The sequence below is a fragment of the Neopsephotus bourkii genome, unplaced genomic scaffold, assembly GCF_033783945.1.
Source record: "Neopsephotus bourkii isolate Nb327-2 ecotype Australia unplaced genomic scaffold, CSIRO-AGI_Nbou_v1 NB_616, whole genome shotgun sequence".
Classification (NCBI taxonomy): Eukaryota; Metazoa; Chordata; class Aves; order Psittaciformes; family Psittacidae; genus Neopsephotus; species Neopsephotus bourkii.
Genome location: NW_026901116.1, coordinates 1483356 through 1507790, shown reverse-complemented (window position 1 = coordinate 1507790; position 24435 = coordinate 1483356). Strand labels below are relative to the sequence as shown.

General features: G+C 55.9%; 1 protein-coding gene across 1 annotated transcript in view; it reads right to left on the bottom strand.

Moving 5' to 3' along the window:
• ADAM33 (ADAM metallopeptidase domain 33) overlaps nt 1-22055 on the bottom strand; it is a 29860-nt gene extending 7805 nt beyond the window's left edge. The window contains exons 1-16 of the mRNA XM_061351908.1: nt 21856-22055; nt 19127-19209; nt 12763-12833; nt 10149-10224; nt 9416-9492; nt 8907-9093; nt 8456-8521; nt 8280-8351; nt 7356-7522; nt 7166-7250; nt 6353-6495; nt 3693-3870; nt 3288-3377; nt 2816-3011; nt 1779-1887; nt 1116-1320 (exon numbers count right to left, since the gene is read on the bottom strand). Coding sequence (XP_061207892.1) covers nt 1116-1320; nt 1779-1887; nt 2816-3011; nt 3288-3377; nt 3693-3870; nt 6353-6495; nt 7166-7250; nt 7356-7522; nt 8280-8351; nt 8456-8521; nt 8907-9093; nt 9416-9492; nt 10149-10224; nt 12763-12833; nt 19127-19209; nt 21856-21976 — 1926 coding nt within the window. The 5' untranslated portion in view covers nt 21977-22055. The remainder of the gene's footprint in view (nt 1-1115; nt 1321-1778; nt 1888-2815; nt 3012-3287; nt 3378-3692; nt 3871-6352; nt 6496-7165; nt 7251-7355; nt 7523-8279; nt 8352-8455; nt 8522-8906; nt 9094-9415; nt 9493-10148; nt 10225-12762; nt 12834-19126; nt 19210-21855) is intronic.
• Nucleotides 22056-24435: the final 2380 nt, after the last annotated feature.

Below are 24435 nucleotides of genomic sequence, written 5' to 3'. Positions count from 1 at the left end.
TAGAATCCCAGACTGGTTTGGGCTGGAAGGGACCTCTTCCACTGGAGCAGCTTGCTCCAAGCCCCTGTGTCCAACCTGGCCTTGAGCACTGCCAGGGATGGGGCAGCCACAGCTTCTCTGGGCACCCTGTGCCTCAGCATCCTTACAGGGAAGAGCTTCTGCCTTAGATCTAACCTGAACTTCCCCTGTGTCAGTTTGAACCCATCACCCCTTGTCCTATCGCTATAGTCTCCCATGAAGAGTCCCTCTCCAGCATCCAAAATGCAGGCTGGTTAAATCACACTGCCAAGTCAGCACATTTCGCTCCAGTTTTCAGCACATCCCAGGAAACCTCTGCCATTCCCTCATTCAGGATGGCTCAGATGAGACCAGCCACCACCATTCCCTTGACAACCCCTCTGGCAGCTCCTGGAGATGGCATTTCCCATCTGGCCCTAAAACACAGGCACCATCCAAGACAAAACGACACTGGATTTCAAACCCAGCCATCCTTTCTCATGAAAATGTTGACATTTTGACTTTACACCCCAAACTAGGGTGAAGATTTCACAGTTAAAATACCAAACAGCAAAGGGCACATCTCCATGGCCAATGTTGTCTGGCAGCGCATCACTGCTACCATGTGGTCTACCAGGCTTCTGCTCTTTCTCAGCTGAACTGAGCCTTTGTAAAGTACTTGGAGATGTAGGGGCTGGAAAGGAGAGTAATGCTCAGCTAGCAGCATCTGTTTGGATCTCCCATCTTGATCCTTAACACTTCCTTAACGCACGTTCCCTAAGACTTCTCCTGGGAAACAATTTGTTCACAGAAGGAACCCTCATCCATCAATCCCTGGGGCATGCAACTCTTGTTGGGGTCGCTCCACTATGCATGAAATCAGCAAAGAAGCATGGAGGCCAGCGAAAAGAATTTGGTGGCCTCACACAAGCATCTGGTGATGTGTAGAAATGCCCCGGTTGAGATGTCACCAGGGAGATGTCTGCAAGCATGGAGGAAACCACATTCCATGGACCAGCTGCAATGCAGAGAAGAGCCAATATCCACATTGGAGCTGGGATAACAGCCAAGGAGATGTTATTCTGTAGGAGAGCCGAGCCTTAGGAAGAGGTACTCACCATCCCATCTCCACATTTAGTCCCTGTCATCACCAGCCCGGGGTCAGAGAGGTCTTCCTCGTCATCCTTCGCAGTGTACATGTAGGTACCACGGCACTTCACCTCCCGCCCATTGAAGCGGATGGTGGTGTCGATGGACACAGTGTTGGTCCCCTGAGGCTTCTTAGCTGAGCTCTGGCACTGGATCTTGCCACACATGGCATCCCTAGGAGCAGGACACAGTGAGGTGAGGGCGGATGTGGGTACCACCCTCCTCACCCTCCCTGCCCCATCTGCACCAGTGCCCGCTAGCTCCTTTCCCTCTGACTTTATGTCCATGCTAGGTTGTGATGAGAGATGCTCAGTGGGTTCAGAAAGGACTTAGATAAGCCATGGACAGCACAGGGAAATGCTGGAGGGAACAGCCAGGGGGATCCCCCTAACATCCCTGGTCAAACTGGGAATGCTGGAGAGCACATGGTCCCTAAACAGCATCCTGCTGATGCTGGCTTTAACCTTCCCTTCAGTCAGGGCTGGGAGGTGATGGGTGGTGGGACACCCTCCCTGCAGGTGGCTTCCTCAGGTCCACACTGGAGCTGATGCCAGGAGGCTGAGGTCAGTCCCTTCACAGAGTGCAGGAGGAGGAGATGATGGGGCACCCATGGGTGCCAGTGCTGCACCCACCTCTTGTCACATTTCACATAGCGCCCTTGGCTGTCTTTGCCACAGTTGCCATAGGTGTTGCCAGCCATGTTCACATCCTGGAAGCAGGCATCTGGGGCTGGCCAGGCACCTGCAGAGGGAGGAAAGGTCCACGTGGAATGAGGAAAGAAAGCAGCCAATGGAGAGAAATACCAAAACTGGGAGCAGCAGCTGGATGCTTATGGGGAAAACATCATGGAAAAACCTCCTGGAGAGCTGCTGCTGTGGGTGCCAAGCCAAGAACAGCACAGGAGGGATGGAATCATAGATTCACAGAGTGGTTTGCATTGGAAGGGACCTCAAAGCTCATCCTACCACGGGCAGGGACCCCTTCCACTGGAGCAGCTTGCTCCAAGCCCCTGTGTCCAACCTGGCCTTGAACACTGCCAGGTCATATGGAGTATATGAGTTATGGACTGTATGTGGAGTGGGGGCCGTATGCATCTGTATGCAGTCTGCAGCCACGCAACGTGTGTGTATATACATATCTATGAAGTGTATAACAACCATACGAAGCATCTGCCCATGCGGGAGGTGTCTTTGCCCATGGCAGGGGGTTGGAACTGGATGATCCTAAGGTCATTTCCAACCCAAACCTATGATTCTGTGATTCTATGAACAGGTTATGAGCCCCATCACCTCTGGGCCATAGGCAGTATAAGGTCTGTAGGCAGTGTGGGGGCCATATGCAGAACATGGGCTAGCTAAAGCAAGGAGTCTCAGCCCATGTAGGGTACAAGCTGCCTGCACTGCTGAAGCCATGGGCAGTCTATGGGTTGCACTACAGCATGGAGGTCACTTGCAGCATATGAAGTCATGCACAGCATGGGGATCCTGTGCAGCAGAGAATCATAGAATGCCAGGCTGGTTTGGGTTGGAAGGGACCTTAAAGCTCATCCAGTTCCAACCCCTGCCATGAGCTGGGACACCTTCCACTAGAGCAGGCTGTTTAAAAGACCAGGTTGCTCGTGCTCCAGAGAGGGATATCAGGAGGCAGGGCTGGGGCTGGTGGGACTCACCTGGTCCCCAGAGCTGGACACACTGCTGGTGGTGGGTCATGCACATGCCGTTGTTGCAGTAAGCCTCTCCATAGGCACAGGATGAGCCATCCAGCAGGTACACGTTGGCTGGGCAGTAGGGTGAGGCACCAGTGCAGTATTCAGGGAGGTCACAGGATCCTGCTGCATCCCTGCAGATTGTCCCAGCCACCTTCAGCTGCCACAGGAGGAGAGAGAAACGTCACCACTGAGCACATCTTGGAAACATAAGGCATCTATAATGTCCTCTGTGGGACTATATGGGGTTGTCAAGATATAAGGCCAATTTCCTGGGCTGGACCCCAGCCACAAAGCAGCCAGCAGAGACTCCAAGGGGCACCAGGGGGTTTGACCATATGGACATGCAGCACATGAGTCCCAAGGGAATGATGGGGTCTGCATCTCCCTGCTCATCCCATGGGTGGGCCTGGTGGGGACACGGTGCAGGTCTTACCTTGCAGCTCTGGCAGCAGTCACCATGGGCACACTGGGCCCCCTCCTTCAGTGTGCAGTTGTGAGCATTGCAGCACGGGTTGGTGCACTCCTGTGTGGGGAGGAGAAGAAGACATCACCATGGTCAGTGATTCCATCCCATTCCCATTGCTGCCCCCAGTCCATCCTCCACCCAGCACAGAATTGCTCCTCATTTGGGGAAACTGAGGCACAGGAGGGTGAGGAAGAACTGAGCACTTCAGGGCAAAGTCAAGAAGAAAGCCAGGAGCAGTTAATGGGTTTAGGAAGGGGGGGACTGAGAAGAGCCCTCGGAATGGACCAGCAAACCGCTTTCCCTTGGAAATACATGGTCCATGTCCTGCTACCTTGAGCTGTGCAGCAGAGCAATGCAAACCCAGCGCCGTACCTCCACCTCCCCGCAGTCACAGTCTTCTCCTTCCTCCAGAAAGCCATTGCCACATTTCCGTCCCACCACCAGGTCCTTGGTGTCGGGCAGGTTGAAGAGACACATCCCACCTCCCTTCTGGAAGTAGCTCTCCAGCTGCCTCTTGCTGCAGGAGCTGAACACGCGAGGGAAGGGGTGTCTGCAAGGGGATAGATGGGGAGGGATGGGGGGACCGGGGCCAGGAGAAGGTGGAAAACCACAGTCAGAACTGGGGCAAACTGGCACAAACCCTTCCAAGAGCAGAACCCACCAATGTACATGGAGAGCAAGAACATCTCTCACCCAGCTCATACAGCTGAGCACCAGAACAACAACCAGAGGATATCACCGAACACAAGCATCCTCTAGAAAGGGGTGGGGTGGACAATCAGAGCTGCTCTACATCAATCCTTCACAGCAAGAAACCTCTTGGAGATTGGAGACCCCATGGCCTGCACCTCAAAGCCCAGGGGCACCCATGCTTACAGGCTCTTGCTGATGTAGGTAACACCCTTGGGCACCAGTCCCCTGCATGTGGGACACTGCAGACTCCCCCCCATCCTAACCACAGAGCGCATCTGCAGTGATGAACTGCTCAGGATGTCTGCTAAACATGTGCCTGTCATCACTGATGGGAAATACCCATTTGGGGCTATTTAAATACCTCTAAGGATGAGATGGACCAAAGCAGTTAAAAAAAATCAAAGAAATATGGAAAAGGAACATTAAAAAAACCCTCAAATTAAATCAGAGCCAAGGCTTGAACTAAAATCAGAGCCAACAACATGTGAGGTCATTTCTCTCCCAACCCAACCGGCCTTTCCCATATGGAGCTGAAGAGGAACAGTGATTTTCTGGAGCTCTGAGCATGTTCCTTCTGTGACTTTACACAAGTTTGTGGCTTTCTTTGTGTGCTGTACCAAGAGGAAGCAGAGAGCAAGGGCTGGGCACCTGCTTCGGGGCTGGTTTCATTTCCTCCTATCGCTGAAAACAAGAGGTTCGTTTCATATGGGACATCTCACTTCTGAGATGACACAAAGGGGTTTTTCTAAAGCTATATTTGAAGTCTAGGGGAAACCTCTTAAGCTCTGAATCCAAGCAGGTTAAGGGTGCCTGAGCAAAACCCACCCAAGGAGCTGGTACAGGAATGTGCAAACAGGGACAGGTTGAAGACAAAAATGTGTTTCCTGCCCTCGCGGGGAAAAACCAACTTATTTCAGCAGAAATAAGGAGGAAGAAATGACTCAGGGAGGATGTCAGCTCAGAAAGCTTTGTCTGGGGGGTGAGCAGGGGCACGGCTCAGCTACAGCATCTGCTACTGCTTTGCACCGCTGCATCTGCTGCTGCTTTGCACCACTGCATCTGCATCCAGCTCTGGTGGGTGGGGGGAGTCATTAATAAGGATATATAATACATAATATATAATACATCTTGTATCATATATCATATATCATACATAATGTCTAATATATAATGTATAATGTATGATATATAATGTATGATATATAATGTCCAATATATAATGCATAATGTATGATATATATGATATATGATACACATAATACTGTTACTATATTTCTATATCTATAACTATATATAACTATATAATGTATAGTTATATATTATATATAACTTATATAACATATATAAACTTAAACATAAATATATAAATATACATATTAAAATACATATTATATGTAATATATAGTATATATAAATGTAAACTTATATAACTTATATGTAGATTATATAATGTCTAATATACAGTATATAGTGCATAATGCATGATACATAATATATGATATATAATATATATAATATATAATATATAATATATAATACTGTGACTATATTTTATATATATGACTATATAACTATATAATATATAAAGTTACTATAATACATTTAGGATCATTAACCAAGTGCTCAACTGCATCGTACTGAAAAGCCAGTGCTTTTCCCCAGCACAATCCCCCCATGTGGAGACTAACCCCCATGTGACAGTGCCACAGTGTGACAGCCCTGAGGGCCAGGAGGAAACAACCAGAGGACATCCTGAAACCATAGTGGGGGGTTTGACTGTTATTTATTAATGTGAAGAGCTGGTGGGTTCAAATAAAGGGGAATAAATCACTGCTTTTCTGCAGGGAAAAATCTGGGTGAGTGCTGTCAGGAGCTGGAAAATCCAACAGGAGAAGGACTTTGGAAGGGAAAGTGGCACCAACCACTTGAATTTCATTTCAGAGGGCTGGGGATTCAGTCTGGAGCAGAGAAGGCTCAGGGGGGACCTTATGGCTGCCTCCAACTGCCTGACAGGAGGATGGAGCCAGGAGGGGCTGGGCTCTGCTCCCAAGGAACAAGGGATGGGACAAGAGGAACCGGCCTCAAGCTGCACCAGGGCAGGTTTAGATGGAGCTGAGGAACAATTCCTGCCCCAGAGGGTGCTCAGGCATTGGAACAGGCTGCCCAGAGCAGAGCTGGAGTCACCGTCCTTGTAGGTGCTCACACATCGTATAGACGAGGCCTCAGTGCCATGGGTTAGTGGTGGCCTTGGCAGTGCTGGGAATGGTTGGACTGGAGGAGCTGAAAGGGCTTTTCCAGCCTGGTTGATTCCATGACTCCATGACCCCATCCCCACTTACCCAGTGGCCGCTGCCATGACGCAGCCGCCTTGCTCCGGGGTGGCCTCCACGCAGCAGCCGGAGCTGTCGTGGCTCATGCCGAAGTTGTGGCCGATCTCATGGGCCATGGTGGCGGCCGCTCCGACGGGCTGCTCCGAGTGGTCCTGCACAGCGATGGAGAGGGGTCATCCCGCAGCAGGGAATGGGGTTGGGGTGATGGAGGGACCGCAGCATCCCTGGGATGGCAGCTGGACCCCATGGGAGGGACAGACAGGGGGATGGAGGAGGACTCATGGCAGACGTGGGGCTTTCAGGAGACCAAGCCCTGCAGGGGACTGTTGGGAAGTTCTTTGGCTGCAGCCAACTACAGAGAGCCTGGGGCCTTGGAAGGTGCATCCCAAAAACCGGGTACCTCATTGCCCTACATCACCACCCTGCCCAGGGACCACAGGTCACCAAGGCACCCATCACCCCATAAGGAGGCGTGTATGATTTGTCTGGGGCAGAGATGACCCTACAAAACCATGGAGTACAAGCAGGGAACAAGCAGGGCTATTCAATATGAGGGGCAAAAGCAATACGGAAGATCCCAGTGCTGCTGCTAAGCTGCAATCTGAGGGTGTTCATGGGGCAAGAGACCTTTAAACCATCCCTTTCTCACTTGGCCAACATCTGAGAGGGGTAAGGGGCTACCAGCATCATTGTTTGCTCTCAGGCTATATCCCAGGACCAACCCCAGATCCTGGTCCTCCAAGTGAAGAACTCCAGTAAGATGGAATAACAATGTGATCCCCAGCCTGGGAGAAGCAGTGAAGACCCCCCTGCCCCTCTTACCATGCTGACACCTCCGGAGTTATCCATGCTGCACATCCCCTCCAGCGGGGCCATGCCAATGGTTGTCCCCCTGAACGTCTTGCCTCTGCATAGAAAGAAGAACAAAGGGGCCATTGGCACCCCAGGGGTGGTTTGGAGACCAAGCTAGGAGCCCTCATCCCAACGACCCCAGGTCCATAGGGATGCTCACGTCAGCAGCTGGGCATTGTCGTGCTTCTTGCGTGCCCTCAGCGACTTCTTCCACTGCAGGAAGGACCAGAGCGTGGCATTGGCATCGCTGGTCACAGTGCACTGGTCCCGCTCCGTCCACACCTCCAGCCCGATCAGGGCCACCTTGATGTTCAGTGACCTGTAAAACTGCAGGGAGGGGACAGGGATGGAGGGAATGGGGAATGGCTGTGGGGTCTCCATGATTAAAACAGGCTGAGAACATTGGGGCTGTTCAGCCTGGAGAAGAGAAACTGCATGGAGACCTCAGAGCAGCTTCCAGTGTCTGAAGGGGCTACAAGGATGCTGGAGAGGGACCCTTCATCAGGGACTGTAGTGATAGGACAAGGGGTGATGGGTTAAAACTGAAACGGGGGGGGTTTAGGTTAGATATAAGGAAGAAGTTCTTCCCTGTGAGGGTGCTGAGGCACTGGAATGGGTTGCCCAGGGAAGTGGTGAATGCTCCATCCCTGGCCCATTCCAGGCCAGGCTGGACAGAGCCTTGGGTGACGTGGTCTAGGGTGAGGTGTCCCTGCCCATGGCACAGAGTTGGAACTGGATGCTCTTAAGGTCCTTTCCAACCCTAACTATTCTATGATTCTATGACTATTTCCCTCCAGTTGGGTGACTTGGGGAGATGCTTGCCCCAATTGCACCTCCAAATCATGATGGCACGATGCCATCCATCAGCTGAACACCCCTACATGTGCCCCTTCTTGTGTCAAGGATGCAGCATCGATCCCCACCACCACAACAAGTCACCCTGTCCACATCTGCCATCTAAACTCCTAGCCTTAGTGACATGGGGACAGTCCCTGAGGCCACCACCAGGCTGGTGCTTCCACATGCACTGGGATTGATGGAGCTGGTCCCATGGGAGGAGCAGGTCCTGCTCACTGACCATTACCTTGTCCACGTAGTTTGCGATCTCCACGATGCGTTGCTTGGTGTGGCCCAGGTTAAGGTGCTGGTTCCTGTACTGCAGAGAGATGGGGATGGGGAAGGGTCACCAGAGGAAGAGCAGGGAGGGAGGCAGAGGGGGAACTGCCATGGAATCATGGTTTTGCTCCCTACGCCACTCACCAGTGTGTGATCAGCAACGATGAAGAGCTCCATGTACTTCATGGTCCTCCAGGCATCTCTCTTGGCCTGCAAGACAGACAGTGATGCTCAGAGGAGTGAAGGAACAGGCAGCCTGTGGCTCTGGGCATCTCAGGCTTCCCAGTCCCTGCAGAGCTGCTCAGGAAGGACAGCTGAGAGGGGAAACTGAGGCACGAGGACACAAGGAAAAGCTCAGTGGCTACAGTGCAACTCCCTGTATCACCTCACATCACGTCCCACACCATAGGACACAGCACTGGTACCCAGCCCATAAACCTTCCCTTTGAGGTCTCCTGCCCAAACTCACACAGTTCCCACCTGCCCAGATGCCAGGGTGATGGGCGCCCCACCACAGGCATTTATCAGGGTGCAGACAGCCCCATTCCCATCCCTCCATCCCTCCCATGAGCAAAGGACTCCAGGATGGGTTTACCCGGCGAGGCACAGGCTGGAAGAGCTGCGCAATGTCAGCAATGGTTTTCCCGAGGTCATCACCGTGGCCACAGGTCCCACCTCGGATGGGCAAGTGCTCTGCTCGGTGGATGATGTGGTGGCCTGGCTTGGGGGTCCCCAGGGGTTTCAGGTAGTAGCTGGTGTTGCTGCTCAGCACTATGAGGCCCCTGCAATGGAGAACAGCCCTTGAGGACTCCTGTGGTGCTTTCAGTCTGGTTCACCAGCCCGTGATGAGGACCCATGAACTCATTGCAGCTTGGTCCATGCATGGGGTAGGGGCAGAGAGAAGAGATGGGTGTCTCTTGGACACCTCAAGGATGGGGGAAAAGGAGCAATGGAAAAACCAGCCCCATGAAGCATCCAGAGCTGTCTTTGCAGGACTATTGTTGCTGCTCGCGGGTACCCAAGGGAGTCCCTGCAGACCGGAAGGGACAGCAGGATCCATCCCCCCCAATAGCTCCACAAACCCTCCCATGCATGTTTCCATACCGTATTCCTGAGCAGGTACTGAGGACAACCCAGGAGCCGCTGTAGCCCCGCACGTGCCCGTGGTAGTAGCAGTGGTCCTGGAGAGATCATGGAATCACAGAGTGGTTGGGTTGGAAGGGACCTTAAAGCTCTTGAGTTCCCAAGCCCCTCTCCAGCTTTCCTGCAGCCCCTTTAGGCACTGGAGCTGCTCTAAGGTCTCCCCTTCAGGAGCCTTCTCTTCTCCAGGCTGCCCCAGTCCAGCTCTCTCAGCCTGGCTCCAGAGCAGAGCTGCTCCAGCCCTCGCAGCATCTCCATGGCCTCCTCTGGCCTCGCTCCAACAGCTCCACGTCCCTCTTGTGATGGAGACCTCCTTTAGAAACCACCCCACGGGGCTGGGCAGTAACTAACCCATGTGCCCATCCCATTTCTCCTCTCCATGCAAGCCGTGTCCCTGCACTGCGGAACAGGAGGGATGGAGCCGGGAAGCCGCCGGCTCCATCGGTTCAGCCCAGGACACAGACACCCGTGCCTGGGTGACAGATGACCAGCGGGGAACGTCGGGAAGAGCCGGCGCTGCCTGTGTTTATTTGCCCTGTACCACAGCCAAGAGCTACAGGAGCCACGTGTTGCTGTGCTCCTCCTGCACCAGGGATGCTGCCAGTCAAAACACCCCTCCCCGGCCCAGTGGGGCTCTGGCTCCATCACAAGGGACCCCAAAACAGGAGGTGAGCTTTGCCCATGGCCCAGCACCCACCGTGTGATTTGGGGACACTGTCACGGGCTGCCCATCCATGGTGTAGTGAGTCTCGGTGTAGCCCGGAGCCAACAGCCTATGGAGGGAAGAGAAGGGTTGGGACCCTCGAGGTGCTCTGGGTGTCCCAGCATAGGAACACATCGAGTCCCTGTGCCTGAACCCAGACACCCATCAGTGGTGCTGAGCCACCCGCATGGCTCCCCTTCACAGACCCCATTGCAGAGCTAGCAGCACATCAGCCATCACCGTTGAGTCAGGGCTGGTTCCCAGCCAATGGTTGCCCATGGCCAGTGGGGACATGAATCACAGTCCAGTGTCCCCCTCTGCATCTCAAAGGGGCTGCCCACTGGTTTGAGGTCCTGCTGCTCTGGGATGGGGACCTGCATCAGGATCCAGCTGCCCACCTATCCCCTACCAGAAGGCTCAGGAGTGTTCAAAGCCCATGCAGACGAGGCCCTCAGTGCCATGGGTTAGTGATGGACTTGGCAGTGCTGGGGTAAAGGTTGGACTTGAGCTTAAAGGTCGCTTCTAACGTGCTTGATTCTATGTTCACCACCAAGGATTAGCCCAGGCAGGGGGACAACTTCCCCACAGGGACCAAACTCCCCCTGGGAATCCCTAAGTCCCCATGGGAAGCATCCTTCTGGGAGAAGAGGGGATCAACCCCATGCTCAGGGTCCAGCTGGGGATGTGGGGGGTTTGGGGTCCCCAACACCCCCTCCAGCCCTGGTCACATCACTTCACCTCCCTGACAGCACGGGGGGTGATGCTCCTGACACAGCACCCAGCAACAGGCAGGGGGTCCCCGTGTGTCCCACCCAGGCTGGTCCCCAGCGCCTGGGACACGGCCGCATCCCATGCTGGCAAAGCGCTTCCTGCCATAGGGAAGAGCAGGAGCCGAGCTCACAGCCTGGGGCTGGGGAGCAGACAAGGGAGTTCGGGTGAAATGATCCTGAGGGAGGTGGGAGAGGAAGGAGAGAGGAGAGAGAAAAGACAGAAGAGAGAGAGGGGAGGAAAAAAGGAATAAAAGGGACAAAAAGGGAAAAAAGGGGAAAAAAGAAAAAGAGAAAAGGAAAAAAGAAGAAAAGAGAAAAACGAAAAAAGAAAAAAGAAAAAAAGAGAGGAAAAAAGAGGGGAAAAAAGAGAAAAAATGGAAAGAAGAAAAAAAGAAAAAAGGATATAAGAGAAAACAAAAATAAGAAAAAAGAAAAAAGGAAAAAAGAGAAAAACAGAACAGGAAAAAGAAAAAATAAAAAAGGAAAAAAAGAAAAAAGAGAAAGAAAAGAAAAAGAGTAAAAAGACTGAAAAAAGGAAAAAGAAAAAAAGAAAAAGGAAAAAAAGAAATAAGAAGAAAAAACATAAAAAGGAAAAAGAGGAAGAAGAGAAAGAAGAAGACAAAGAGGAAAAAGAGGGAAAAGAGAGAGGGAAAAGAGAGAAAAGAGGAGAAAGAGAAGAAAGAGGGAAAAGAGGACAAGAGGATGCTGGCAGTTTCCACACCCCCCGAATCCGCACACCCTTGCCCAGATGCAGGGGTGATGGGCTCCCACCATGAGCTTGCAGCCACTGTGGGGCCTGGCAGGCAGGGTCTCAGCCACCCAGAGCAGGGCTGTGCCTGCCCCTGCCCTCGATCCCTGGGCTTCATCCTGCAGCAGAAGCAAAGCAACCCAGAATAACCCCCTCCCGCCTCTGGGTGCCTGCTCTGCAGCCAGCCCGGCCCCAGGAATGCCGCTGTGGGAACGGTCCCAGCACCGGGAGCGGGTGCTTGGCACCAGGAACTCCATTTACAGCCCAGGAAGGAGACGGGAGCTCAGACGGGTTCCTGGAAAGGGATCCATGGGCAGCCGGGCGGGACGAGCATCCCGTCAGTGCGGGGCACATGGGCGGGATGGGGACAGGGATGGGGATGGGTTGGTTGAGGGCAGTGGAGAGGACAAAGCTTCCGTTCTATGCCTCAGGAATGGGGGAAATGGGAAGGTTGAGCTGATCCCATAAAGGACACAGCGAGGCACATCCATGGGCACAGCGAGGCTCAGCAGGGCTCAGGTCGTTGGGATAGCCTCTGCAGGGCAGACCAAAAACCAGGAGACCCAAGGAACCAAGGGCAAGATGTGTCTTCTTCTCCAGTACAAGGAAGGAGGAAAAACACCACCAGGATGGTTTTGGAGGCCACCAATGTCTCTTAGTACCAGAAGAAAGAAGACCTGAGGTCTAACATCATCCCACTGGCCCGTTAACTAGCAAGGATAAGGTAGACCTGGCAGCTGGCACAAGACAGCAGTTCAGATGGCCAAGGCTGTACTGGTCTCCCCAGTAGACACAGCCAGTCTTGGTGTCTTGGGTGCTGTGGGCTACCCTCGGTGCCATTATGGATTGCCTTGGGTGCCACGGATAACATGGAAGCTCTTAGGTGCCACGTTTTGGGTGCCATGGACTGTTCATGGGTGTGGGCAGTGGAAAAAGGAGCATTTCAGCCCAAACAGCCCTATCAGCTGCAGCAGGCAGGAAGCCACATGGGGCTGCCCCTTCCGCTATGGAAAAGAGGCCAGGATACAACCACTCCATGCAGGACCATGCCAGGGACACCCAGAGCCCCTTCCTCAGCCCCAGTACTTACTGGTTCCTCTCCAGCATCAAGATGAGCTCTTTGCCCTCAGCCTTCACGGCCACCTTTGCCCGAGCAGGCACCTATGGAGGAAACAAAGGAGGGATGGGATTAGGAAAGGCAGAACCTGGGATGCAGCCACCTCAGTGCTTACCCATCCCACTGCCTGCCTCGTTACTGTAGGACCTACTGCTCCATTAGCAACACAGAGGGCAGTGGGGGCAATGGATTTTGAGCATCATCATAGAATCCCAGCCTGGTCTGGGTTGGAAGGGACCTTAAAGCTCACCCAGCTCCAACCCCTGCCGTGGGCAGGGACACCCAGGTTGCTCCTGGGAAAAGCAGGAGCTGGTTTTCCACTTGGGAAAACGCAGTGGGAGCTGCGTGCCACAGAGCATCAGTGGGGACACAGGGATCAGGAGGTCCCCAAGCATCCTCAGCCACTCTGCAGGAGACAATCCATGTCAACTCTCACCTCCCCAAAGCTCAGGCCCCTGGATTTGAGGTGATAATGGACCACAGTGCACACTGGAATGCTCCCACTGGACACTGTCTCCTCTGCACATCCCTGTCCCCAGCATCCTCCTCTGCAACCCAGCTCAGGACACATTCCTGCCTCTCCCCTGTGGGTCTGCTCCACGTACTCTATACCCTGCCTCAAGCCTCTGGAAGGTGAGAAATAAACCTTCCTGCTTGATTTCCCCATGAATTACCAGCCTAATAGGGGATAAAAGAGGATTCACACTGAGATGCACCCTGCAAGGATGGGGGTGAGACAGCAAATCCCAACTCTTTCCCCTGGGAAAGGCAGCAAGAGAGAACTGATGTGGGGCTATGGACAAGGGCCTGTAGGGACAGGCCAAGGGGAATGGCTTGAACCTGCCCGAGGGGAGACTGAGCTGAGCTCTTAGGCAGAAGCTCTTCCCTGTGAGGGTGCTGAGGCGCTGGCACAGGGTGCCCCATGGCAGGGATTGGGACTGGATGAGCTTTAAGGTCCCTTCCAACCCAAACCATCCATGATTCTATGTGGGATACAGGCTGGGAGCATCACACGAGCATCCTGAGCAGGGTCTCTGCGTGCTCCATCCCACCAGGGATCCTGAGCCTCATCCCTGCAGAAACAGGTCCCTGGGGGGCTCAACCCCTCCCGTGCACACTTGTGGGGTATGGGTATAACCAGCAACCACCCAGGCACCGGATAACCGCACCGCTCTGAGCACCATGGGCACTGGGAGGAAACGGTTGACTCAGCTTCCCCAGGATGCCGGTGGTTTTACTCACTCCCTCGCTTTGGAGGGTGTTGAACAGGAGCCCAACGCAGGGATCCACACCAGCACGGCCGCCTGCACGTGACAGGATGGGCTGGAGCCCAAGAGCCCTCCTACGATGTCCCCATGTCCCTTCCCCACCTCCAGGACACTACAGCATCCCCCTGCCTCCTGTTCATGGCCCGGCCGGAGCGGCTGGCTCCATCTCCCACCATTGGTCCCTCCCCATCCATGATGGATGCAGGGAGCTGCCAGCCCTCAGCCCCGTGCTCCATATCCATTGCAGGGCCCTGGCTGTGAGCTGGTGAGGTTTTCCCTGCTCCAGAGGAAGAAGCTCCCTCCACAAGGCTCTGGTTTCGGCTGCTGGAACATCACAGGGTTCTGCAGGAATGCAGCAGGGAGGGGGTGAAGCTGGGTGATTCCCAGCTTGGGCTAAACCAGAGGTCAAATCCTGCTGCCCCCTGCTCATCCCTATGGAGACGGAAGGCAAGGCTTTGCAACCCAGTCCTCATCCCCATGGGTACTGGGGAGACTGGGGGCCTCCAGCCTGGCAGCCCCAGGGCCACCCTCCTGGGGACCATCATGCTTATAAAGGGCAGCATCAGTGGATGGAGCAGCCGGGTACCACCACAGCTGCACCCTAGGACCTGGGGTTTATGCTCCCAGGATGGATCCTCCTCCACATCCCCCCCAGACCGAGCTCTAGACATGGATGCACCCCATTAAGCAGCTCAAATTGACCACGGGGATGGGAGCCCCGGTCCTGGATCCCAGCCCTGTGTGCTGAGGGAGGCGCTGGGCTCCCTCCTGCAGCCATGGTGGGAACGGGCTGTATTTTTAGAACATGATCTTATCCAAACATCCCTGCGTGGCCAAACATGGTCCGGGCCATGGGACGCTTTTCCTGCCGATTCCCTTCTTTCCCCCCCTTCCCTCAGGCCTCTCGCTCCCCTCTCTGGTCTCCCGAACACCAGCTCCCCGCATCTCCTCCTCCTCCTCCTTCCCAATCCCTGCCGGCTCCTTCCCGGGTTTGAATTCCCCAGCAATTACTCCCTGCCTCGACTTAAGGGCCTTTCCTGGCAAAATGCTCTTTCCCAGCTGCTGTCTTAAAGGGATATGTGTGTGTACGGGGTTATCCCGGCATTCCCAGCTCCCTGTGCAAGCACCGTCCCATCTCCCAAACTGCCAAAGGCTGGCAAACAAACTGCTTCCAATGGGGTCCGTGTTCAACCCCTTTCGTGTTCAATGAAGGGGGTTTTCCCTCGTCCCGGTGCCTCAGTTTCCCCTAAGAGCACATGGAGAGGTGGTGGGGAACCTAAATAGCAGGAAAGAGGGAGAAGGAGGATGCAGGAATCACTCGTGCCAGGAAGGAGTCAAACAGCCCCACTTTAAGGCCAGGAAAGGCCATTGCATGAGTCAAACATCAGTGATTTTGCCTTGAGCATCACTGGTGGGTGCTTGGGTCCCCAGGAGCTGCTGGCCAAGAGGCTGTGCATCAGGAATAAGCAGGCATCAGCACCTTCCTGGGATCCAGCATCATTCTGGGCTCCAGCATCACCCCAAGCTCCATCACTATCCCAGGCTCCAGCATCACCCCAAGCTCCATCACTATCCCAGGCTCCATCACTATCCCAGGCTCCATCACCCTCTGCAGCTCCCACATCACCCCAGGTTCCCCCATCACCCTGGGCTCCAGCATCTTCCTCTCCCACCCAAACACCACCTCCTTTCTCCAGCAGCCCCAGAGGGATGCACTGGTCCCCACCATTGGCTGCAGGGAACCAGAGCTCAGCCCCGGCTGGACGTGGAAGCGGTGGCCTCTCTGCAGAGCATCCCAGCAAAACCCAGTCCCACCGAGGGCTGGGATACAGCTGGGATGAATGGGCCCTGGCCTTGACCCATCCTGGCGCAGCGCAGAGACCCATTGGGCTGAGCCTGAGTCTGGTTTCCTGTTTCAATGCACTGATCACACAAAGCACAGCCAAGGCCAAGGGGTTGTGCTGCTCTTCAAGGGGGAAATGATCTCTGCTTCCCTCCTCCATCCTTGCTGGAAAGCTCCCATTGCCCTGCAGCCCCCAGGAGCGGGCTCAGGGAGCATTGAGCTCCTTGGGACATCACAAGTTAAGCCAAAAGCCACATCCAAATCACAGCTGCTCAGTCCCATAAGCCCTCATTTCCTAAGTAAACCCATGCAGGCCTGGGTGTAAAGAGGAAGACGGGGTCTGGAGTCACCGGGAGATGCTCCCCAGAGGATTTGGAGATGGGTTTTGCAGCTGGAGCATCAATGGATGAGCCAGGTCCTCCCGAGGCAGCTGGATCCGAGTGGTGGAGTTTGGGTTGGAAGAGCAAGGTTGGATGGGGCTTGGAGCAAGCTGCTCCAGTGGAAGGGGTCCCTGCCGTGGCAGGGGTTGGAGCTGGAGGAGCTTTAAGGTCCTTCCAACACAAACCAGGCTGGGATTCGTGATGCTATAACACAGCTTGCACTGAATGCACCCCGGGATCGGGATCCAAGAGCTCAAGGACAGGCCTCCGGCTCCAGCTGCTCCCTGGAAAAGCATCCCAGGAGCAGCCAGCTCCATGGGAGCCGGGGGAATGGAGGGCAGGGGCAGGAATTTGGTTGTTCCAAAGCCAACTTGGCTCAGGGACCACATCGGGGTTTGCTCAGCGCTGCCACACCTTGCGAGGGGAAAAGGGCTTCCCTGCAGGAAACAGATGGCAGGAGAGCGTGTCCTCGGCACCTGCAGCCCACCCAAACCATGGGCGTCCTCTCCTCCCTTCCTCCCCCGGAGCTGGGCTGGGATCCCACACGTGAGTGATGCTCCCCGGGGGTTATTTATCATGGAACCATAGGATCCCAGGGTGGTTTGGGTTGGAAGGGACCTTAAAGCTCACCCAGCTCCAACCCCTGCCACGGGCAGCGACAGGCAGGCTGGTGGGTCCCAAAGGACTTCTGTGCTTTAAGGCTGGCCACCAGCAGGACACCCAAGCCAAGGGGCTGGGCACAACCTCCATGCCCCTCTCTGAAGGGCTGGACAAGCCCATGGTGAGTGCTCCACATCCTTCACTTCACATCCCAAGCCAGGGGGAGGAGGAGGAGGAGGAGGGGGATGCAGGGGGGCAGGATCCCACCCCGAGGCAGCAGCAAGGAGGGAGCTGTTTGCAATCAGGGTCCCCACGACCTCCTCCGTGGCCTCTCCCAAATCACTTCCATGTGTGCTGGGAGCCAAGGAGCCCGCGGGGAGCTCGGCCCCGAACAATAGGAGAGAGGAGGGTGTCGAGGGGGGAGGCAGCGCCGTGCCAGCCCGCACACGATGGGACCGCGGGGCCACCAGCACCATCCTCCTCCTCGCCCCATTGGGAGGAAGGAAAGGAGGCACAGCCATGTCCCCATGGGCCAGCGCGCAGCATCCCACCTGCAGGGAAGGGATGGGAGCGCTGGGGCTGCCACAAGCCATCATTCCAAGCACTGGGATGCTGTCTCCTGGCACAGTCCCACCCGGGAAGCCCGGCCTGGATTGCTGACAGCAACCACACAGCCCAGTTTATTCCCAGGATCTCTGCTGGAGAGCAGGAGGAGACAGGGTGGGGATGGGGTGGGTTAAATAGATCCTAGAGATACCCCCAGCAGCAGCACAAGGACAGAGTGCATTGGGTTGGGGCTCTGTCCACAAGCAGGCAGCACGCTCATCCCTTACCCCATCCTTTGGTTGCCACCATCCCGCCTGCTTGAAGCCCCCCCTCCTGTGACCACCCTTCCTCTCCCCTCCTTTCCCCTGCTCCGAGGAACAGGAGCCTCCTTGTTCCAGGCTGCTGGGAGCCAGGGGATGCAAAGCAGACGCCAGGAAGTGCTCCGGGTCCTGCCCAGGGTGATTCCTGAAATGCCCATGGTCGGCATCCACCCGGCATCATTTGGACACTGGGAGTATAAATACACCTCCTGCTGCCATGTGCTCCCCATCCCAAGGGCCTTCCAACCCATATATACACCAACGTGGGGCTCCTAGAAGGGAGGGACCATTGCTGGAGGCTGAGCACAGCATCCCCAATGTGATGGGCTATTTCAGCTACCAGAGAAGGGCAATTCCCAGCACTGAGTATTCCCAGCAGCGAATCTGCTCAGCCCCAACACAAAGCTGGATCCTGCGACCATCCCATCGGTGATCATTGTGCTGGGAAGGAATTGGATCCATCCCAAAGGAGAGCGCAGCCCCCAGCACCTCCTTGCTGCGGGGTACAGGGATCAGCTGCAATGTGCAGCTGTGGAGCTGGTGGCCCCAGAGCCAAGCACTAAACCCAGACCAGGGGCACCAGAGCATCTCGGAAGGGAGATGTGGAGATGGCGAGGTGACAGCAGAGACATCCCGGGAAGAGACGGCACCTCATTCCCACAGCCTGCACCCAGCTTCTCTGCACAGTTCCCAAGGACATCACACTTAAAGCCTTTAGCTAATGCTGTTGGTCCATCCAGCCTGGCCGAGCCGTCGGTCTGATGAACTACCTCCATCTCCTCCCTCCAAACCTCCCAGCTCCTTTCTGCCCCCCTTGCAGATCTCACCCATCCTCCCTCCTGCCCAATAGTTATGACCACGTCTAATCGGATCCTGCCAACACAACACTGGATCCCAGCCTGGTTTGGGTTGAAGGGAGCTTAAAGCTCCTCCAGCTCCAACCCCTGCCATGAGCAGGGACCCCTTCCACTGGAGCAGCTTGCTCCAAGCCCCTGTGTCCAACCTGGCCTTGAGCACTGCCAGGGATGGGGCAGCCACAGCTTCTCTGGGCACCCTGTGCCAGCGCCTCAGCACCCTCACAGGGAAGAGCTTCTGCCTAAGAGCTCAGCTCAGTCTCCCCTCGGGCAGGTTCAAGCCATTCCCCTTGGCCTGTCCCTACAGGCCCTTGTCCCAAGCCCCTCTCCAGCTTTCCTGCAGCCCCTTTAGGCACTGGAGCTGCTCTAAGGTCTCCCCTTCAGGAGCCTTCTCTTCTCCAGGCTGCCCCAGCCCAACACCCTGCTCATGCAAACTCAACACCTCCATCTGAGTCCCACCATGCAGAGCTCCATGCCCAGGACCCATCTGCACAGGGCAGTGCAGAGGAGCCATCTCTGCTCTTACCTTCTCACCCAGGCTGACGGCTCGTCTGGTCCGGCCCTTGAGGAGCCAGTGGGGGGTGACCCTCTCCCCATGGGGTGATGGCCCTGGGAAGGAGAAGACCTGGTGAGCACATGAACAGCCCATGCCAGACCCTGAGAGCAGGAGCTGCTCCATGGACACCTCCAGGGGGTTACGGAACAGAGCTGAGGACTCCGGCCAACAACCAGTGCCACCCCATAGGTGTCCCTGGGGCATGGGCACCAGGTTGAAGCCAAAGCATCACCCTCTCCCCATGCCAGCATCCTCATTGCCTGCCCATCCTTGCCCCTGGAAGCCCTCAGGAGCATTTCTGCCCACCCACATCCCAAAAGTGACCCAAATGCCCCTAAACCCTGAGAAGCAGCCAGCACATGGATGGCATCCCCTTTGCCACCACCAACCAATGCAGGCAAACCAAGCACCGCAGAGGAAGGGCAGGGTGGCAGCGCATCCTCCCCCTGCTCCATCACTCCCAAACCACACAAAAGCTTCCATATTTCAGCTCTTTTTCTTTATGCTTTCACACCATTGATCATCATCATGTATGGGGTGAGGAAACACAGTCTGACCCCCTCCAGAAGTCAAGCCATCATCTTCCCAACCAGTGCTGGGCTCAGGCAGGGAGCAGAGGAGCTAAAATAGCAGCAGCACATCATGGGTTTGTCTTGAGCCATCCCAGCTCCCCCGGGCAGAGCAGAACAAGCAATTCCTTGGCTCCATCACACACAGACAGGCTTTCTAAGAGGTTTTTTTTCCTCTCCTAAACAATGTGGCTGTATTGGATTGCAGCAGAGAGAGCAGCTACCGAGGGCTTAAGGCTGGACAACGACAGAAACAGAAGTGATGCTGCGGGGAGATGAGGTCGAGCAAAACCATCCCAGGTTGGAGCCTTGCGCCAAGCCAAATGTTGTCAGTGGACACTTGGATGGAATCCTCTTCCCCAGCAAAGGGTGAAGTTATTTACTAAGGGAGTGGAATAACAGGGCTTAGGGCTTCAGCGTTTTATGTGCTTGTTTTGGTTCCCTGTGCAATGATCGGGGGGGATTTGGCTTCATCATAGAACCCCAGCCTGGTTTGTGCTGAAGGGAGCTTAAACCCCATCCAGCTCCAACCCCTGCCACGGGCAGGGACCCCTTCCACTGGAGCAGCTTGCTCCAAGCCCCTGTGTCCAACCTGGCCTTGAGCACTGCCAGGGGTGGGGCAGCCACAGCTTCTCTGGGCACCCTGTGCCAACACCTCAGCACCCTCACAGGGAAGAGCTTCTGCCTAAGAGCTCAGCTCAGTCTCCCCTCGGGCAGGTTCAAGCCATTCCCCTTGGCCTGTCCCTACAGGCCCTTGTCCCAAGCCCCTCTCCAGGTTCCTTGTAGCCCCCCTTAGGCACTGGGATATGGTTGGATTTGTAGGGCAGGAATTGCTGATGGAGTGTTTAACGTGACCGAGGTTCCCCGCGACGCGCCCGCCGCTATCACACAGTGGCATTTAATCAGCTTTCCTTATATATAGCACGCAATCAGATTCCAGGAATAACTGCAGATAAGGTGGTGGCACCATCCCAGGTCCCTTATCCCAATAGCAGGAATGAGGGGCCTCCATCCCCCCCGGCCACAGCCACCTGATGGGGAAACTGAGGCACGGCTGTGATGTGATCTGTGCTCAGCTCCGGTGGGATTTGCTGCCTTCCCATTGCACAAAAAGGAGGGGAGGGGGGGAGAAATCCCAAATCCTATTTTTCCTGCTGCAGATCCCATCGCTCTCCCACGCTGTCCAGGGAGAGGATGGGACACGAGTTCTGCAGGAATTACTGGGCTGGGCTTTGAGCCACGTCCTAAAGTCCTCTCGGTTCTTCTGTTTCCTTGCTGGTTTGGATGGAGCTTTTTGCTGGGAATCAAAGACACTCGGAGCATGGGATACGGCCTTCACAGTGTAAGTCAAACAAACCCAAACACGAAGCAGAGGGGATCTCCCACCACCCCCCTCTCTTGTATTTCCTGGAAAACTCCCATTCCCAGCCCGTTCTGTGTCGGGAGCAGCGCTGCTCTGCCGCTTGGGATGGTTGCGCTGCTGCGCTCGGAGGATGCCGGAGCTCCAAGAAGCGGGCACCATTCCCACCCGTTCCTCCTCTCCGCTTTATCCAAACAGATCCCGGCTCCCACCACCCTCCCTGCCCCTCTCCCAGCACGGGTCTGTCCTGAGAAGCTGGGAAACGGAGCAGGGAAGCCAGGGAGGCTCGGAAGTGCAAAACAACCGTCATGGAAAGGGTGCTTTGCGTGGAGAAGCATCGGCCCCAGCTTCGTGGTGGGGCTGTGCATGGCATAAGGGATGGAGAAGAGAGGATACAGGGAGATCACCCCAACCTGGCACCCCTCAAGCGATAGGAACATCGCGGGGGGGAGGGAATAGAGTTATTTCCTCAACAGCAGAAAAAGCCATGTTTCACCCCAAAACACACACCAGCAACACAACCACCCCCAGAGCCTTCCGAAGTGCCACTACCCGCAGCCAGATCTATAGTGGGGGACTCTCGGAAGGGGGACATAGGGGGGATCCCCACTTTTCGGGGGCGAGGAGCCGATCCCAGCCCTCCCATCCCGACCGGACCATATAGAGTCAAAGCGCAGCGCTGGAACGGGATGGGGCAGCGAGGGGAGGATTTCGGGGGCACAGTGAAGCCAAGGAACCCCTCACCCACGCACACCCCTCCATGCCCTTACCTGCGGGTCCCGCGGCCCCGGCCGGGGCGAGCAGCAGCACCGGTAGCACCAATAACGCCAGGACGGAGCCGGGGCTCCCCAAAACCTTGTCCCCGCGGCGGGGGGCGCCGGGCCCGGCCATGGCGCTGCCCGCGGCCGTCACCGTGGCGCCCGCCGCCCGCCCCGGGCCGGAGCCCCCGTGCCCGAGCGGCGGCTGGAGGCTGCTGGGGCGGGCGGCGGAGGGAGGGAGGGAGGGAGGGAGGGGGCCGGCATTGTTCGCCCTTATTTATTGCTGCGGTTCTTGGCCCAGCCCGGCCGCGTAATGAGAACCAGAGCGGAGGCGAGCGCGGCTGCCGGGCTCCCCCCCCCCCGGGGCCGCATCCCGGCGGGACACGAGGGGTACGAGGGATGGGGAAGAGGGGTTTGGGAAGCCACATCCGGCAGCCCCGCAGGGGAACAGGGGCAGGGAGGCGGCTGCGAGCGACCGGACACGGAGGGGCTGCGGCTGAGGCTTCACGGGGAGCAAAGAGGAGGGGGGCTCGGGTCAGCGGTGCTGCCGTGTACAGGGGCATGGACACACAGGGGTATGGGGACACACAGGGGTATGGGGACACACAGGGGTATGGGGACACACGGACACGGGGACATAGAGACACGTAGATATACACAGGGACATGGACACAGAGTCAGAGCCACAGGGACACAGATAGGAGCACAGCACAGGGACATGGGGACACACAGAGACACAGTCACACAGACACATGGACACACAGGGGTATGGGGACACGGGGACATGGAGACATACACAGGGACATGGACACACAGAGTCAGAGCCACAGGGACAGATAGGAGCACAGCACAGGGACATGGGGACACACAGAGACACAGTCACACAGACACATGGACACGAACACAGAGACATGGATGCACATGGATGCACACGGATGCACACAGAGGCAGAGTCACACATACAGACACACATGGGCACACACTGATGTACACAGATGACACTCTCTGCTCTATTTCAGGCCTTTTAGGTCCTTTTCTGGGGTCACCCCCCCCCCCCCCCGCTTTCCCATCAGGATTCATCAATCATTATTAAAGTCCTACTAATAATACTGATTAACATTCATAATTAAAGCTTTGCAAATGATTTTACTCTAGAGATGAGGACAAGAAGACACCCTCACCCAACAGGTTCCAGGGACCCCTGGGGATAGGATAGGGTAGGGTAGGGTACGGTAGGGTAGGATAGGATAGGATAGGATAGGATAGGATAGGATAGGATAGGATAGGATAGGATAGGATAGGATAGGATAGGATAGGATAGGATAGGGGACTTCCCTAATCACAGTCTCCCCTCTGGCAGGTTAAAGCCATTCCCCTCATGCTGCCCCTACAGGCCCCTGCCCAAAGCCCCTCTCCAGCACAAAAAGCACATAAAGCCAATCTCAGCAGCACAGCCAGAGCCCTCCGGGCAACCAACCATGGGCTGCGGTCCCAGTAACAGGGCACTCGGATGCAACCAGCAGATGCAAACATCTGGACAGCATCAGTGAGGCTTCCCACAGCACCTTGAAGCCCCCATCACCCCAAGAGGCAGCGTTCCTGAGGTGGTTCAATGCCGTTTAGCAGCACCTCAGTTACCACAAGCTCTTCTAATCATCTTCTGCCCTGAGTCTTGCTCTGCAGAGCACCACAAAGGACTCCCTAAAGACCATCTCCTAGAGCTCACCATGGAGGGGCTGTGCGGGTCCCACTGCTTCCATGAGAGCACAGAGTGCCAAAAGGGAAGTGACCCCCAAGACTAAACCTATGGAAGGGTGGTGAGGACACTGGCGGCCCTGTGCAGGGCCAGGCGGAGGTCCAGCAGTGGCTGTGCATCAGTAGCCTGGCACACAGCTCAGGAGGGTCCAGAGGGACGAGGCCATGAGGAGCTGCAGGGCCCTGCCAATGTCTTTCCAAGAAAGGGCAGTTGGTGGCTGGGACTGCTGTGGAGGGGTGAGCCAGGGGTGGGATGGAGCAGGGACCACGAGCCAGAGGAAGCCCTGGGCAGCCAACAGACTCCATTCATCCCCCAGCAGCTCATTACTGCCAGTTGTGGGACGGTTTTAACTCGTTCCTCCACTTTCTCAACCAGTGCAAAGTGCTGAGAGCAGCACTTGGGGATGGAGTCCTGCAACAGCAGGACAAGAGGGACGTGGAGCTGTTGGAGCGAGGCCAGAGGAGGCCATGGAGATGCTGCGAGGGCTGGAGCAGCTCTGCTCTGGAGCCAGGCTGAGAGAGCTGGGCTGGGGCAGCCTGGAGAAGAGAAGGCTCCTGAAGGGGAGACCTTAGAGCAGCTCCAGTGCCTAAAGGGGCTGCAGGAAAGCTGGAGAGGGGCTTGGGACAAGGGCCTGTAGGGCCAGGCCAAGGGGAATGGCTTGAACCTGCCCGAGGGGAGACTGAGCTGAGCTCTTAGGCAGAAGCTCTTCCCTGTGAGGGTGCTGAGGCGCTGGCACAGGGTGCCCAGAGAAGCTGTGGCTGCCCCATCCCTGGCAGTGCTCAAGGCCAGGTTGGACACAGGGGCTTGGAGCAAGCTGCTCCAGTGGAAGGGGTCCC